Raw genomic sequence first — 16,636 nt, 5'->3', positions numbered from 1 at the left:
TACTTGAAATGCACCCTGTTGTGGTGCGCAATACGTTGGACAGACTGGAAGATCACATAAAACACGTTTTAGGGAACTTTTTTTTAAATTAAAAATAACAATAAATTTTACAACTTCATTCACCAGCATTTTAATAAAACGGGTCATATCGTAACAAATATTTCAATTCAACTTGTGGAGCAACTTATTTTTAATAATAGTACTTCAAATCAGTGCCAATTAAAAGCAAGGTGCATGTCGGAATTTGAATGGATTAAACGTTTGCAATCAGCTTACCCACTTGGATTAAATGATAATATTCTAAATGTTGGAACTATTTCTAAAAATAAATCGATTAATTCATTTTCTCTGTTTAGTAAACGTCTAAGAAATAAACGTCTACACGGCATTAGGAAAAATAGCAACTTAAGGCGTAAATTTGAACGTCTTCTTTCTTTTAATGACTGCTATACTTTATTACAAAATGGAGGTAAACATAAATTACTAAGTGCACTTTGCTCTCTTTCTGTTTCTTCGTTGGCACATATTGATAAGAAATGTGAACTTATTTTACTTCAATCTGACCCTCTATATTAATGTGCTTGTATTATTGAATCTTTCACTGACTACTATCTTAAACCTTTTAAAGAAAATGCACTTAACAAAACTAGAAATCGTATCAAAATTGAGTTTTGTAACAAAGGTCTTGATTAATAGGTCCTCCCAAAAATATTCAATGATAAACATGTACGTCGGTTGATTCCCTCTTATTTCCGCAATACTGAATCACCACTTATTTGCTACAAATATAGTAAACCTGTAAGAAGTATCGTTTTTAATTATAATTCTATTTCCACAGATATTAATGTAATAAGAAATTGTCCTACATCATGTGACTGTTCTAGTTCCAAATATATATACGGTCCAGTTGGACATGTTATTACTGGGGACCTTAATTTCATTCAAAATAAAAACCTTAGAAATTTACTACGCAGAGGCCCTAAGTATAGATTGCCTATTCCTGTGGATTTTGATATTGAATTATCAATGAAATCAGTTCACACGAAACTGATCAACTAAACGGCACTATTCTCCCAACACTCCAACACGCGGGGAACTAATAGAATCCGCTTCTTTCAATATAATCGAATACAATAAATAAACAAACAATATCAGTGTGTATATATACAACACACTTATATAAATAGTATGACAAGTATTCTCTAATGCGAAGACATTAAATATATAAATGTTGTATGCAACCTGTACACTTAAACCCCTTGGCTACCCTCCCATAACTTTATTTCGATGGGAGTCTACCTTTTTGGGGGTTTAGAAACTAGCCTTTACCAATCACAAGTCGTCTATCTTTAGCTTTTAATCCCGGCAGGAATTTAAAAAATAAGCACAAGCCTAAATTAAACAATGCATGTATATCGTTAAGTATTTTATGTTCTGCTTTTTCGGCGTAAGCTGTATTAAGCCAGCTTTTCACCTTTACCTGACCTTTGTAAGTGTCCAATAAAATTCAAACAAAATTTCCCGCGGCTAGGTACGAATGAATACACTTCATTTAAACCATTGGCTGATTTGAGTATACCACCAGGACATTGGAAACATATCCGCGTCTTTGTAATACTGTTTAACTGCATGAAACAATTTTATCTCTAATGAAAAGGCTTAATAGATAGAACAGTTTTACACTCAGTTCTCGACATTAATACAGTTTGTGCGTGCATCTTTTATTTTCAGAGAATTACCAGCGCAAAAGCGTTTATACTTAAAGGCTATATTCTCATATTTAGTACTTACTTCCATATTCCTGTCAACATGTTAACATGTAAAAGTGTAAAGAGCAGTGGAAGCGAGGCCTCACTTTAATGTATTGCATTTCAACCCGCGAGGTATCGGGTCAATTCGCGGTTAGTGTGTGAATGTCAGAGTTTATATACAGGTCATCACCGGAGTTCACGGCCAGTAAAATAATCGTTATATAATAAAGACGCTATCCATGAACTAGGTGACCTGGAATGTTCTTAAGACCAGAAATATGTAAAAAGAAGATATTCAGCAATATAATTATGGTATGTCAATAATAGATTCTAAATGTGTCTTTAACAATACAATGATAAATACTATTTTCGATTAATTAAACAATAATTATTCCACCATATTGACTTATGTATTAAGCATGAGCGCGATGATTCTCGATACTGTTAATAATCGAATCAAATAGCAATGCCCGACAAACCACTAAAACAGGTTTGTTCGAAGAACGCGCCTATAAATACGGATACTTCGGGTGTGGCCGATTGACTCATATGTTTTAATTTCACTTCCATTCTTCTTTTGGTTTTCTGTTTTGTATCTATAGGTTCATGACCAGCAATATGTAATAATGTAAAATAAGCCGCGAAAACTCCGCGTAACATCCAGTACTGCGTGTGATGCAGCTAAGAGCTGCACAGAAAAAGACATTCGCTATCCTTGATCTCATTCGTTGAACTATCAACGCCGTATATCTTTTTCGGCGTAAGCTGTATTAAGCCAGCTTTTCACCTTAGCCTGACCTTTGTTAGCGTCCAATAGAATTCAAATAAAACTTCCCGCGGCCAAGTACAGATGAATACACTTCATTGACTGCATTGGCTAATTTGAGAATACGACCAGAACATTGGAAACATGTCCGCGTCTTTGTAACACGGTTTTACTGCGTGTTCATCATGAAACAATTTTATATCTAATGAAAAGGCTTAATAGATAGAACAGTTTTACACTCAATCTCGACATCAATACAGTTTGTGCGTCCACCTTTTATTTTCAGAAGATTTTCAGCGCGAGAACGTTTGTACTTAAAGGCTATTTTCTCATATTTAGTACTAACTTCCATATTCCTGTCAACATGTTAACATGTTAAAGTATAGAGAGCAGTGGAAGCGAAGACTCACTTTAATGCATTGCATTTCGACTCGCGAGGTATATCGGGTCAATTTGCGGCCACTGTGTGTGAATGTCAGAATTACATACAGGTCATCGCTGCGTCTCTACCCTATGTGCTGATCGGAGTTCGCGGCCTGGAAAATAATCGTTACATAATAAAGACGCTATAGCGTGAACAAGGTGAACTGGAATTTTCTTTAGACCAGACAGATGTTAAATGAAGATATCCAGCGATATCATATGGTATGTCAATAATAGATTCTTAATGTGTTTTACAACAATACCATGATAAATATTATTTTTAATTAATTTAACAAGAATTATGCTATCATATTGACTAATGAATTTAGCATGAGCGCAATGATTCTCGATACTGTTAAAAATCGAATCAAAAAGCAACGCCAGACAAACCACTAAAACAGGTTTGTTCGAAGAACGCGCGTATAAATATTTAAAATATATACGGATACTTCGCGTGTGGCCGGTTGACTCATATGTTTTAATTTCACTTCCATTTTTCTTTTGGTTTTCTGTTTTGTTTCTATACGTTAATGACCAGCAATATGTTATAATGTTAAATAAGCCGCGAAAACTCCGCGTATCATCCCGTACTGCGTTTGCTGCAGCTAAGAACTGCACAGAAAAAGACATTCGCTATCTTTGATCTCATTCATTGAAGTCTTAACCTTTCATTAACTGCAACCACAATCAACGCCGTATATCTTTTTAAAAGATATTTCTTGTTTAAAGATATTTCTTGTTTATAATGTTCTTAATATTGATTTTCCTCTTGAAATTTAATACTTTTCTGTACGTAATGTATCATAAGTCTTATATTGTGTTTACCGGTATATACTTTAAAGGGATAAAATTATAATTGAACTTTTTAAAGCTACCTAAAATACCAATTGAACTTCCACTTTATTTTTTTTTTTTATTGTTTCACGTTGATCTTTGTTGTATATTATTTATGACATTTATATGACAATCTATACATTAACATCCCGATAATATAATGTATACCTCACGACCTTTTATAAAAGGACGTTACAAATTAGAAATGAGATTATATTGTTGTAACTGTAACACTTATCAGGATGTGCTAAGAAGAAGTGACATTTGTATATGTACGAATCCCATTTCCCAATACTGATTGCGCTCATTTGTACTCATTGCAAGTCTGATATGATGTTATGGATTTTTAAATTAACAAAGTAAGCCAGGTTGAATTTCATTGGTCAGCAACGTTCTTACCTTCTAAATTGTATGTACCACTTATTTAACTTAAACCCAGACTCATATTTTCGGACGTTGAACTCTGTTTTATTTATCTATCTGTTCTGATTCTCGACGTCTATATGACTTTCAAAGCACGCAATCCCCGATAATATACAGCTTATGGTATGACCATCAAAAAGTGCATTAATAAATGTTAGATTTCCTATTCCCAATCATCAACTAAAATGTTGCTCCCTCTATCCGATGTCATCATGTGTCTTTATATATATATTCTATAATTAACACAAGTATACTGATTGATAATATTAAAGAAATTTAAAAGTAAACTCCCTGATCACCTTCCCCAAATTATTACTAAATTGTTGCTTATTCGATCTTCTGTTTTGTGAAATAACTTTTTGTAAACTATATGCTCACCTGTTGTCGCAATATATGTATAATGTATTATGTGACCTGTGAAACAAATAAAGATATGTTCTGTTCTATTCTGTTCTGACTGCATTAGGAAAATCGTAACATCCTTACAGGATTATTGCACTAAATGGTGCAGGAAGGAAAATGCTGAAATTACTGCACTCAATGATTGGAAAACAAATTTAGTATGGCCATGAATAAAATATATTTTTTTTATGATACAAATCCTTTGGCTTTAACACATTCACCTAAATTTAATAAACAAAATCTTTGTAAACTGCTTGAAGACTTAAAATCTTAATTCGTCATAGTTCCTGCTGATAAGGCTGCTAATAATGTGATAATAATATGACGAGTGTTTTATGTTCAAACTATTTCACAAGAACTTTCACAAACTACATCATAGTATGATTACAATAAGCAACCTAATGAAATTAATGCCGGTCATATTGCCGAATGCAAAAAATTAAATGTAATAGTCATTATTACTGATAAGAAATTGCCATCACTTTACTGGATTCCTAAATTACATAAAACGCCATATAAAAGTCGTTTTATCGCTAATTAAGTGTCTTGTACCACCAAGCAATTATCAGTGTATCTTACATCTGCATTGAGTGCTATTAGATATCATATAGCTAAATATTGTAATAAAGTTTATGAAAATAGTAATATTAACCTATTTTGGTCAATAAAAACTCCTTAGAATTTATTGATAAAATTGAAAAGAAAAAATATAAGGTGTCACAGGTAAGTACTCATGATTTTTCTACACTATATACAACGCTTCCTCACGCTTTAATAAAATCCAAACTTGTTTCTTTGATTGAAAAAACTTTTGCTAGAGAGAAGTGTTCATATCTAGCTTTAAACACTAAAACAGCTTCAGATATTAGATAATTACATCATTTGGACTGGTCTTGACTTTTGTGCAGCACTTACTTTTCTTCTGGATAACTTGTTTGTTGAATTTAATGGTAAAATATTTAAACAAATTATTGATGTTCCTATGGGTACTAATTGTGCCCCACTTATAGCTGATCTTTTTTTATATTGTTATGATAGCGAATTTATGTTAGAATTATCTAAAACTAAACAAGTAGATTTGATTCAATGTTTTAACCTTACTAGTAGGTACATTGATGACATACTTAATTTAGATAATCCATTATTTGAACAATATATTCACAAAATCTACCCTAACGAACTAGTCTATTAGATCGTCTCAATCCAATACAGACGCTGCGTATTTAGACTCACATCTTACTATTAATAATAATATGATTAAAACTAGTTTATACGACAAACGGGACGACTTTAACTTTAAAATTGTGAATTTTCCGTTCCTAGATGGCAACATCCTTAAAGGTCCTTCCTATGGTATTTACATTTCACAGTTGGTACGTTATGCCAGAGCATGTTCATGTATTAAAGATTTTAATGATCGTAATCTTTTATTAACAAAGAAATTGCTAAAACAAGGCTTTTTGTATCATAACCTACGAAGTAAATTCGCTAAATTTCACTCAAAGTATTGTGATTTAATTTCAAAATATAATGTTTCTTTAAAATGGCATTTAAATAATGGAGTTTCCCATCCATCATTTTATGGAGATGTTTTGAAGCGTGTCCGTAAATTAAAATATGTTAAAGAAAATGTTCATATTAAACTTTTCAATTTAATTTACTTGTTTTTAACAAAAGGATATGCTTCTGATGTACTTAAAAACACGTGCTTGATGGTTTTTGATTCACTATATCTTTCTTCACTTAAAATTTGGAATTATTATATATTATGGGCATTTTTCACATTTGAGCATTATTGTGTCTTTGTGTCGTATGCACAAATCTGCATGAAAACTACATTTAGACACACATCTTACATCAAATCATTTCTGTCGTCAGTTGTCAAAACACCTACATACTGTTTGATTCCAATAATGTCGCTTTAATGGAATTACTATTTTTTATACATTTGATTCTTAATATTTAATTAACTTAACTTGTTTTATTAGTAGTTTAATTTTGCAGTACGACCCCATAAATATTTCATTTTAACTTTACATAACTGCCCCTGGATTTTGTTCACGGTATTGTGTTTTCGCGCGTCAATTACTCTTTCTCTGTTCCTCGGTACATGGATTATTGTGACGTCATACGACCAACTTTTCAAGTTGTAATCTACATGCATAGGTCATTGAGTTTATAATTTTATTTTTATTATTGCTTCTTCCTGTATTTGTGCGATGATGATCTGAAATATAAACTTCATGATGCTATATTCTTAAATCTTTTTCTATAAAGAAGGAATGTAGTTGACACTTGTTCATAGTTTCATTTCATCGTTCCTCAAAAAGTTGTAACTCTGTTGCTCTGGTATCTTCAAAACCATTGAGTAATTAAATGGTAAATAAATTGAATGCGTTTTAATTCCCTTTTATTATTGTTTCATTTTAGTAACAATGCTATGAGGTTAAATCTTATTTACACGTACATGTATTATGAATATTGCTGGGCAAAGTGTGAGGTTGAGCGCTCCAAAACCGGTTTAAACCCCCAATGCTTTGCATTCACCGTTCCAAGGCGGTGACCCCAGCTTTATTCTTATTTGTGTTTATGTTGTTTTGTATTGTGCTGTATTGTCCTGTTTTGTACTGTTTTGGCAATCGGTCACTTGCCTTAAATAAAGGACCTACTAATTGTTTATAATAATAATTCAATACTACTCCAGCAGCTGGAGTTTCACTTCTTTATATTGAAAAAATCCAAAATGAAGCCGCGCGTATTGTCTCAGGCCTAACCAGATCCGTCTCACCTAGAAACCTTTACGCTGAAGTTAAATGGCCAAGTCTAGAAAAACGACGAAATTATCTAAAACTATTTAATATCTACAAAATGCATAACGGCCAGTGTCCCAATTACCTTACTAACCTTCTCCCACCAACAGTTCATGAACAATCCTCTCGTAATCTTAGAAACGCGGAAGACTATACTATTTTATCAAGAAGAACTTCACTTTATTCGCGCTCGTTTTTTACCATCTGCAATTAGTCTATGGAATTCGTTACCTATTGATATACGAAACATTGACACCATTTCGAGTTTTAAAACTTCATTGAAACCATTATTTAATTTATGCGAAGATAATTCCCAATACTTTTACACTGGGGATAGACACTCATCAATTTTACATGCCCGTTTAAGAAATAACTGCAGCAACCTTAACTCGGACTTATTCAATCATTATTATAAAAACACTCCCCCATGTGCGTGCGGAAATGATGTTGAAAATGTTGAGCATTACTTCTTTCGTTGCCATACATACCATTTGCAGCGAATAGCTCTATTTACTGCGCTAAGATCGTTTCATCCCCTAAATTGTGAGATGCTCCTTTATGGTAAGCCTTATCTAAATAATGAAAACAACACCATCATTTTTAACGAAGTTAAAAAATATATTACTACGACAAAGCGATTCATTACTTAGCTAACTCTTTTGTTTACATTTTGCTGGACAGGACTTACTAGTATTACTTATTACTATATTACTATCTTTAGTACTATCATTATAAATATCCTTCATTGTATAAGATATCTGTATATTTTCTATAAAATCATTATTATTATTTTGTTTTATTATTATTATTACAATAAGTATTACTATTCTTGGTAACTACTGTTATTATTAGTAGTACTGTTGTCATCATATAATAAATATAATTATTGAGATTTATGTTCTCAATTGTTTACTTTGTAAATGACATGACTAATATTTTATGTAAGTCTGTCACCATTACAACATGTTAAAACTATTGCAAGGGAAAGACCCCCGATAATGTTGAAGAACTTCAGGTCTAACCCTTTTTCCATTATGTATGTATGGACCAATGTATATATTTGTACAATGTTATTTCTTGGAAATAAAATATGTTTAAAGTAAAGTTATTTTCAAAGTTTGCTTTCCTTCTTCATCAAACATCATTAATTTCTGAAATCTCATGCTTTAAACATTGGTGTGAATTTCAGACCGTTGCTGATTTACTTGTTATATTCCATAATTGTATATTACAAACTATTTTTAAGCATTCAATTCACCTTGAAAAGTGCAAAATAAAATAAAATAAAGAGGGAAACACCCTCCTGCACCTTCCGCCGTTGGCTCCTCCAGCCCCGTGTCAAAAATTCTTGCGTGCAGCCCTGTATTGGCCACATGGTAGGGTCTCTGGCCGTTTGTGATAGACAACTTACGTTTCAAGAGCGACTCTAGTAAGACTGTATAACGTCCCTCTTACGCTAGTCGCGTTTCGATTGCGTTTCCTTTGGGTTTATGGCGTCCCCGGGTCGATGTTGTGGCGTTATCGCTAGCACTCCGAATGATCGCCGACATCGGGGTTTACTGTGAACATGTCTAAAAAAGTCTCCGTAATGTCGGATCACATCATTTGTGTATTAACAACACTTCTGTCGACGTTACCGTATTCGGCTAAAGACCGACCCGTAATACTATTCATTGTTATTGACGTTAAATGTATAAATATGTTATGATAAATCACCACAATTATTTATGATATATGGCAATACCGGTATTCCATTTATTCCTGCTACTGTTGAGCAAATCAATTTTATATATTTTCCGTTTATCAAATCGATTAAAATAATCTATTTGAACTACCGGTACTTATTCCGTCAACAGCAGAACCCATGCTCGCGTTATTTTCCTATTAGAAGATTTCTTATCATCATTAGCAGAAATAGTAGTAAAGTGCTAATAAAATGCATTTGAGCTGAATGTTGATCAGTAACACCTGTATCAATAATTCGGTACACCAATTCCCATTCTAGATTCGTTATTTTTTTCAGAGTTGTGAGGATTAGCCATTCATCCTTAGATTCTTAGCGAACCACTGAGGCATTGTTATAAAAATCTGAGTTTCACGTATTGACACATTTATTTTATTTTTGTAGTTCTTCTTTTTAAAATATGCCTTTTTAATGCGTATGTGAGAAAATCCTTTGTTTGTTGTACAGTCTTACCATGCGGGGATCATTAATGATTGAGAGTCGGTTTGATAATTAATATAACCGGCACTATTACCAACTATATGGTACTCAACGCGTCTTTCGTCAACCGTATTTAACTGTTTATCAACCTTAATTAACTGTCCGGCGGTCTGATCTACATATAAAAACGGCTAGTTTGTTTTACAGTAATCCATTTCAACAAGAACGCATTGTTTATAAAAGTGCAAACTGTATCCAATTTAGGGGGCGGAGGGGGGGGGGGGGGGGGGGGGGAGAATCGGTCTCCGGTCATAAAAAAAGAGAGTTTCGCATACCAAAATGTTCGTATACAGGTGTGGGGGGGCATGCATGCGTGGTAAAAAGCTTACTGGGTTTAAGTTGGATTAGTTAGAAAAAGTTATTGAAGCAAAATCATCCACAAATTTGTTGCGTACTTTCTTGACCGTCGAGATTTTGGGTTGTTCGAATATCATTGTGTCGCATGATAAACAGTATGTGTGCATGGTCACAGTAAAATATAACATCAATCACGATTATTTTATTATCTCGACGAGTTGTTATGTTTATTAATTCATTTGCTGACGAATTATAATGGTTTAACCCCCGTTTTGGAACTTTATAATTATTTCTAACTTTTTTTTCTCGTAACTTAAAATATATGTTGCTTTTAAACACATGTGTTTTAAAGACATTCATAAGACTGTCCTTTGTCCTAATGTTTAATGCCTCATCAACCATTTATGGTATGTGCACTAATTTGTGTTTTTAGCTAATTTATAAAACAGACGTAAATGGGAACTCTACAAAACAATTTTGTAATTGAATGATAAACACATAACCTTCAAAATCTGCAGCCGGAATGTGATGGCAAATTTACATAACAGGGAAGTAATTGTGCAAAAACAGTTAAAAGATAAATAACATATTTCAATATATAAAAATGCTTAAATTATGTTATTTGAATAATCTAGGATGATTATGAAAGTTTAACTTGGTTTACTTATGTAAATGTTGATACTGATAGAAAGAGAAAAAAGACAAATCTTGTATGAATTTATAAGAAACTTACCATAGGTCAATTTGTAAATTTCTCATTAACCAAAATCTTTACAATCTGATATATATGTCTTGTATCTTTACCAAATTTGTATAGACAAGTGTTACTTTGTGTAATCCGAAGTGTTTAAAGTATCATTTGTTGAAGAAATACTTTAATCTTTGTGATATATTAATATAAACACTGATCCTAGCCTTTCGTTTTAGTAAGAAATGAGCGGAAAAAATGTATCAAAAATATAACTTAGTCCATTTTTGCAATAAAAGAACAACAACAGTAAGTATGATGTGTAAGTATCATTTATATCAAAACAAAAAAGAACGGACCTAACTTAGTCCATTTTTGTAATAAAACAACAACAAAAATCAACATCAACAGTAAGTATGATGTGTAAGTATCATTTATATCACAACACAAAACAACGGACACTAAATAGTTGAGGTTTTCATTTATAAACAGCCACAGAAGTGACATTATTTTTGGCGGCCATCTGAGACGCAAACTTGGATTTCTCAGCCCCAATCACTTTTGAACCTTATGATTTTTTATTTCAAAATCTACAGAGCCTTACGGAAATTTCATTATGCAAAACCCGTTGTCCAAAACCCGATCGTAGACCGGTCAGTTGGTGAAACCCTCTATATATGTATACTACTATTAGATTTATATTTAACGTCGCGTTTTCGATTGTATGGAATTGTATCTTTAAAAAATAAAGTAAAATCCCGCAATATTTTTTTCCTTCTCCATCCTTGCGTTCAAAAACATAGCTCGGTATGTTTATTCATCAGAAATGTTTTCTGTCAAAAGCTGTCCTTAGCGCCACCCCGGAAATAGCATTGGCTCATTTATTAATGCATCGCAAAAAAAGAGGTGGCGCCCGTGATTTACTGCTGTGTATTTGCCTGTTGTAAGGTTGTTCATGAAGTAATGTTCACTGAAAACAGAAGCGCCAGTTCCCGCTATGGTAAGAGTCTCCTCTGGTACGTTGGTGTGCGGCATACGGATCACTCTGCCTTTAAAGTGCTGTTACAGCGCCATTTTTCAGATGAAACGGGCACGAGACTTGTGCGTTATAATCCTTGTTTTCGAAGTTCAGGTTTTTCTGATAGCTAACTTCTGCCAGATGCAGTACCTCAATTTCTTCCATGTGCTGACCATTTCTCCACTAGCCGTCTCGAATGCCGTTTGAATTAATATTCGGTTCAGGTGTGTATACCGAGATCTATTGGATTCCTCGTTGATGTAGATCTTCGTGCATGGTTTTCCACAGTGATTTTTTATTATAGGGATACCGACGTGTTTCCTTCGTAGGAGACTGGTTTTCGTCGGGTTTATGTGTATGTCGTCTATCTGTCACTTACGGTTTGTCAAAGACGCAGAGTTGGTCATGCATGAATCATTCCATACATGCTTGCCTTGTGATTTTGACAGACACAATTCTCATTTAATGTCCAAGAGACTCATGCCCGTTTACTGCAAAATAAACGCACCACGAGTGTTATCCCGAACTGTACACCATACTAGCGAACTTTGGTCCAATGCTCGATCTCCGCTTCACATCCGGAACGTTAAGAGCTCGGAAGTTCAAAAACACTTGTAACTACCAGATAAGTACTGCAATTTTGTCATTATACCATCATGTCGAATTATAGCCATGCAGCATAAACGAAATAAGCGGATGCGTTTAGAACACTATATTTAGTAATTTCAAGCTGTGTGAATGTGTGTGTTAATATAATATATGGTACATATTCATGGTGTAATACTTGGAAATTGTGGGTTCTGTTGCCGTTTGAAATAAATACGAATACAAATCGTTAAGAAATTATCGAAGATAAGAAATTAGATTTGCGAATACAATTACTATTTACATGTATTTCGTAGTCACACTAACCATCATTTAAACTTTACTCGAAGTTATTGAAACATAACTCTCTATGGTGATCTAACATTGACTTACTTAAAGACTTTCGATAAACAAGCATCCAATGTTTATTAGAACCCAAGAAATAGTACGAAATTTTTTACGAATATATATACAACAAGAAGAGAGAAAACCAAACACTTTAACGTACATTTGCGTATATTGTTTCGCAATTAAAACAACATTGTGTTCTATAGATGCAATTTAAAGAACTATATTGTACTAATACCAATTTAAACTATCTGATTATGTTTTGAGAAGTTATTTTCAAATCAGTTGGGATTCTGTGGCGACATGTTAGTGGCATGAGAAAAACTCTTTATGCTTAAAATGGCACAGAAAACGGACAGCTTAACCTTCAAGAGGAAAACGGACAATTCTGAGATCAAGCAACAAAACAGGATCTCTACCAGAGTGATTGTCGGGCATATCGATGCCGACGGCCCGCGACCCGACAGGTCGCTCAAGGTCACGGTCGTCGGTGACAGCGGCACCGGAAAGACCTGCCTGCTGAAGGCGTTCGCGAATAATAAGTTTCCTGAAGAGGAAATTAGCTGCCAGAGCCTGTTTGAAAACTCGAAAGGAACCATTCGAGGTAATAAGTTGTTCTTGTTTTAAAATTGGTTGAAGGGCTCATTTGTGAAATATTTTTCTTATAAAAAGTGGGCTTTTTAAAGGCAGGGACGAGTACTTCCCCCTTCGTCTCATGTAGGAATATGTAGAAGGGTTAGGTCAGTTTTGATCCCATGGGGCATTATTTTAACATTGGAGAATCACAATAATATGTAATACCAAATATTAATAATTTGGGCCTTTTGGTTTCAGTGACATTTTTAAGTTTGTTTTAGTTATGTCTATATGAGTCGCTTTCTTAGAAAACTGGGCATAATGCATGTGCGTAAAGTGTCGTCCCAGATTAGCCTGTGCAGTCCGCACAGGCTAATCATGGACGACACTTTCCGCTTTTATGACATTTTTCGTTTAAATGAAGTCTCTTCTAAGCAAAAATCCAATTTTGGCGTAAAGTGTCGTCCCTGATTAGCCTGTGCGGACAGGACAGGCTAATCTGGGACCTCACTTTACGCACATGCATTATGCCCAGTTTTCTCAGAACGCGACTCATATAAACTATTAGTATATGACTTCCTGGATGTGGCCAGTTGTGAAGCCATGGCGGTGATTTGATGAGACTAAGTAAATGGCCAATATACAATGATACATACACACTATGAAACGTCTGGCCGCTGTGGTTTTAGGGATGTATATTTTTGCTAATGAAATCTTCAGAAATAATAATATGATAATGTTACATGAATGTTAAGTTAATAATGATGCGTTATGTTTGTTACTTCAATCGTAGACAGACAGACGGACGGAGAGGAATCCATGGTGATTTTAGTATTAACTCATTTACTACGTTTCGGGGGAGTCATGAAAATCGCTGCAAAATTGATGAACTTATGGCTTTTCAAAGCGATGCACCCCGTTTTCGGGTCATTTTGAGCTGAATTCCTTGTTATATATATATTTGATAGTGAATTTGTTTTTCATAAAATCTGGGTTTTCGTTATAATATGATCATTTATCATTCATTATGATGTTTAATATCATAGCCACTCGCAAACCAACTGTGGTTTTGGTAATATACCTCTGGTAAACTTTAAAATTTACGTTGAGTGAATACGGGAATTCACGTCATTTGTCTATATTATTTATACATACATTTATAGATTCAAGTTTCTGACCAATATATAACATTTAATGAAGTTTTTGTAAACGACCCAGACATGTTCGTGATTGAAGAATACTTAAAGATACTGATGAATAATACACGTACATAAATAAACTCTATTTCCACGCTTTTTTTGTAGTGGGGAGTGGCGGGACATTCGAGGTGCCAGTTTCCATGGTTACCAGTGATGAGTGTCTCGAGTTCGGCCTGACAGACACCATAGGAACGGTACGTATTGCACTCTTACTCTTACTCTTACTGACTTTTAAAGGAACAGTTTCAAATGTAGCATGTCTATCCGTAGATAACAGATATCGTACCTACTGAAAAATCATAGTACCCTGGAATTAACATGACCTTCATTTCAATGAAAACCGGAAATCACGAAAAAATCGTCGTAACAGTCATAAATAAACAGCAAATATTGTAAAACTTCTGAAAATGAAAAAAAACAAAAAACTGTCCAGAATTTCTTGATTTTTTTTGTCAAAGGCACGATACAATGAGGAGGGTCGATACTATGAAAATAAGGGATATATACGAAATCATATGCTCTTAAACAATTTTTATGTGTCCTGTGTATTGTCCTCCATTCTCGAAGGCAAGTTGTACAACAACACAGTTCTACCAGTTAATCGTTTTTGTTTTAAAGAAAACAGCTGCTAACCGAATGCTATTAAAATAATTTTTATGAGAAATGGTTCAGCCCTACGAGTGACATTCGGTCTGGAAGCACCCGGGCTATGTCAGGGGCAGATTATTTTTCGTAAAAAAATGTAACAACTTGAAAGGTCATGTAGAGATGTTCATGATACTTTATTCATGTACATGCAATGACCATCTCAATTTCAGGAAAATTACCGCTCTCTGCGCGAAGTATTTGCCGCAAAAACGGACATTTTCCTCGTCTGCTTCAGTGTAACTGATCCCCAAACGCTTGAAAATGTCAAAACAAATTGGCTGGCGGAGATACGCTTGCTAACTCCCGGCGCACCATTCATACTTGTGGGAACCAAAACAGATCTCCGCGAGGACGATGTTTTCGTCAGCAGTTTGAAAGCGCGGAATGAGGAGCCTGTGACCATGTTAAAAGGAATCAAACTCGCCAGGCGTCTTGGCGCACTGGAGTACGCGGAGTGTTCGGCTGTTGACATGATCGGAATAAAAGAGTTGTTCCTAACCGTTGCCCTGGTTACAAAACCACAGACTTCGAAGAAAGGTGACAAACGGAAAGGCGACATGAACTCATGCACTGTTTCTTGATCTTAACTATAATAATTCGTGAATACGTGTCCACTTATGTACCGCCAATGTTTGCCACAGATATAATGTTTACCATCGATATTCTTCATCTCAAGTCCATTACTTCAGTATATATGGACTTTCATGTATGTTATGTGTACATGTATGATGTACTGTAGTAGTTTCAAGCGCTGTTAAGTCGATTTTACCGTTATTAGTCAACATGTTTTATCACCTTAAGTTGTCTTTTATTCACATGTTAAATAACTGATATTTATAAACCATCTATGCCCATTCCGACTCGCAGCTAATTCATAAATATTTTCAATTGCCAAGATACTCTTAGTATATCATGTTTTTGTGACTTGAACATCCGCTGATTTGACCTGAAAATCACCAGTTCAATTCCCCATGCATGAGGCCTACCAATTTTAATAGATGAAAATAGTTAAAAGTGTAACGTTCCCCACATATTACTCAGAAACACGTGTCGTGTCAAATACTTGTATACATTGACTGATTATTTCTCTCATCGCAAGTAACCCGCATAGCAATTAAGATTATAAGTGATTAACACTCTAAACTTTGCGGAAAAGTCTTGTTCCAAGCCCCTGCGACACATGACCCGTTTACTTTAAAATCGTTTTCCACCCAGTTACTATCTTACAAATTTTCATGAAAATAGTTCAAAGCGTTATCTTTCGATTGTGCGGAAACGAAACAGTTCCCCACATATTACTCAGAAACACGTGTCGTGTCAAATACCTGTATACATTGACTAATCATTTCTCTCTTCGCAAGTTACCCGCATAGCAATTAAGATTAAAAGTGATTAACACTCTAAACTTTGCGTAAAAGTCTTGTTCCAAGCCCCTCCGACACATGACCTGTTTACTTTAAAATCGTTTTCTACCCAGTTACAAATTTTCATGAAAATAGTTCAAAGCGTTATCTTTCGATTGTGCGGAAACGAAACAGTAAAAATAAAGTGACAATCCACAATGACCTAGCTTGACCTTTGACATGTTGACCAAAAGGTAATTGACATTTTACTTTCATCCCAAGATATCATCAAACAAATGGG

The 16,636-nt window shown here is 34.3% G+C and overlaps 1 protein-coding gene across 1 annotated transcript; it reads left to right on the top strand.

The window, feature by feature from the left end:
• The first annotated feature begins 12,261 nt into the window (after positions 1 to 12,261).
• LOC127873880 (uncharacterized) lies at positions 12,262 to 15,891 on the top strand. Its single transcript, XM_052417983.1, has 3 exons — positions 12,262 to 13,173; positions 14,450 to 14,538; positions 15,163 to 15,891. The coding sequence occupies exons 1-3, from the start codon at positions 12,900 to 12,902 to the stop codon at positions 15,571 to 15,573; spliced, it is 774 nt and encodes a 257-aa protein (XP_052273943.1). The 5' UTR covers positions 12,262 to 12,899; the 3' UTR covers positions 15,574 to 15,891.
• The last annotated feature ends 745 nt before the right edge of the window (positions 15,892 to 16,636 follow it).

The sequence above is a fragment of the Dreissena polymorpha genome, chromosome 3, assembly GCF_020536995.1.
Source record: "Dreissena polymorpha isolate Duluth1 chromosome 3, UMN_Dpol_1.0, whole genome shotgun sequence".
In the NCBI taxonomy this organism is placed as follows: domain Eukaryota; kingdom Metazoa; phylum Mollusca; class Bivalvia; order Myida; family Dreissenidae; genus Dreissena; species Dreissena polymorpha.
This window is presented reverse-complemented; position numbering and strand designations above follow the sequence as displayed.

What these genes read in the sequence shown, in the direction of transcription:
- LOC127873880 (XM_052417983.1), top strand. Translation starts at nt 12,900, where the DNA reads ATGCTTAAAATGGCACAGAAAACGGACAGCTTAACCTTCAAGAGGAAA. An exon ending in CTCGAAAGGAACCATTCGAG is followed by an intron (nt 13,174 to 14,449) that starts GTAATAAGTTGT and finishes CTTTTTTTGTAG; the next exon opens with TGGGGAGTGGCGGGACATTC. An exon ending in TGACAGACACCATAGGAACG is followed by an intron (nt 14,539 to 15,162) that starts GTACGTATTGCA and finishes TCTCAATTTCAG; the next exon opens with GAAAATTACCGCTCTCTGCG.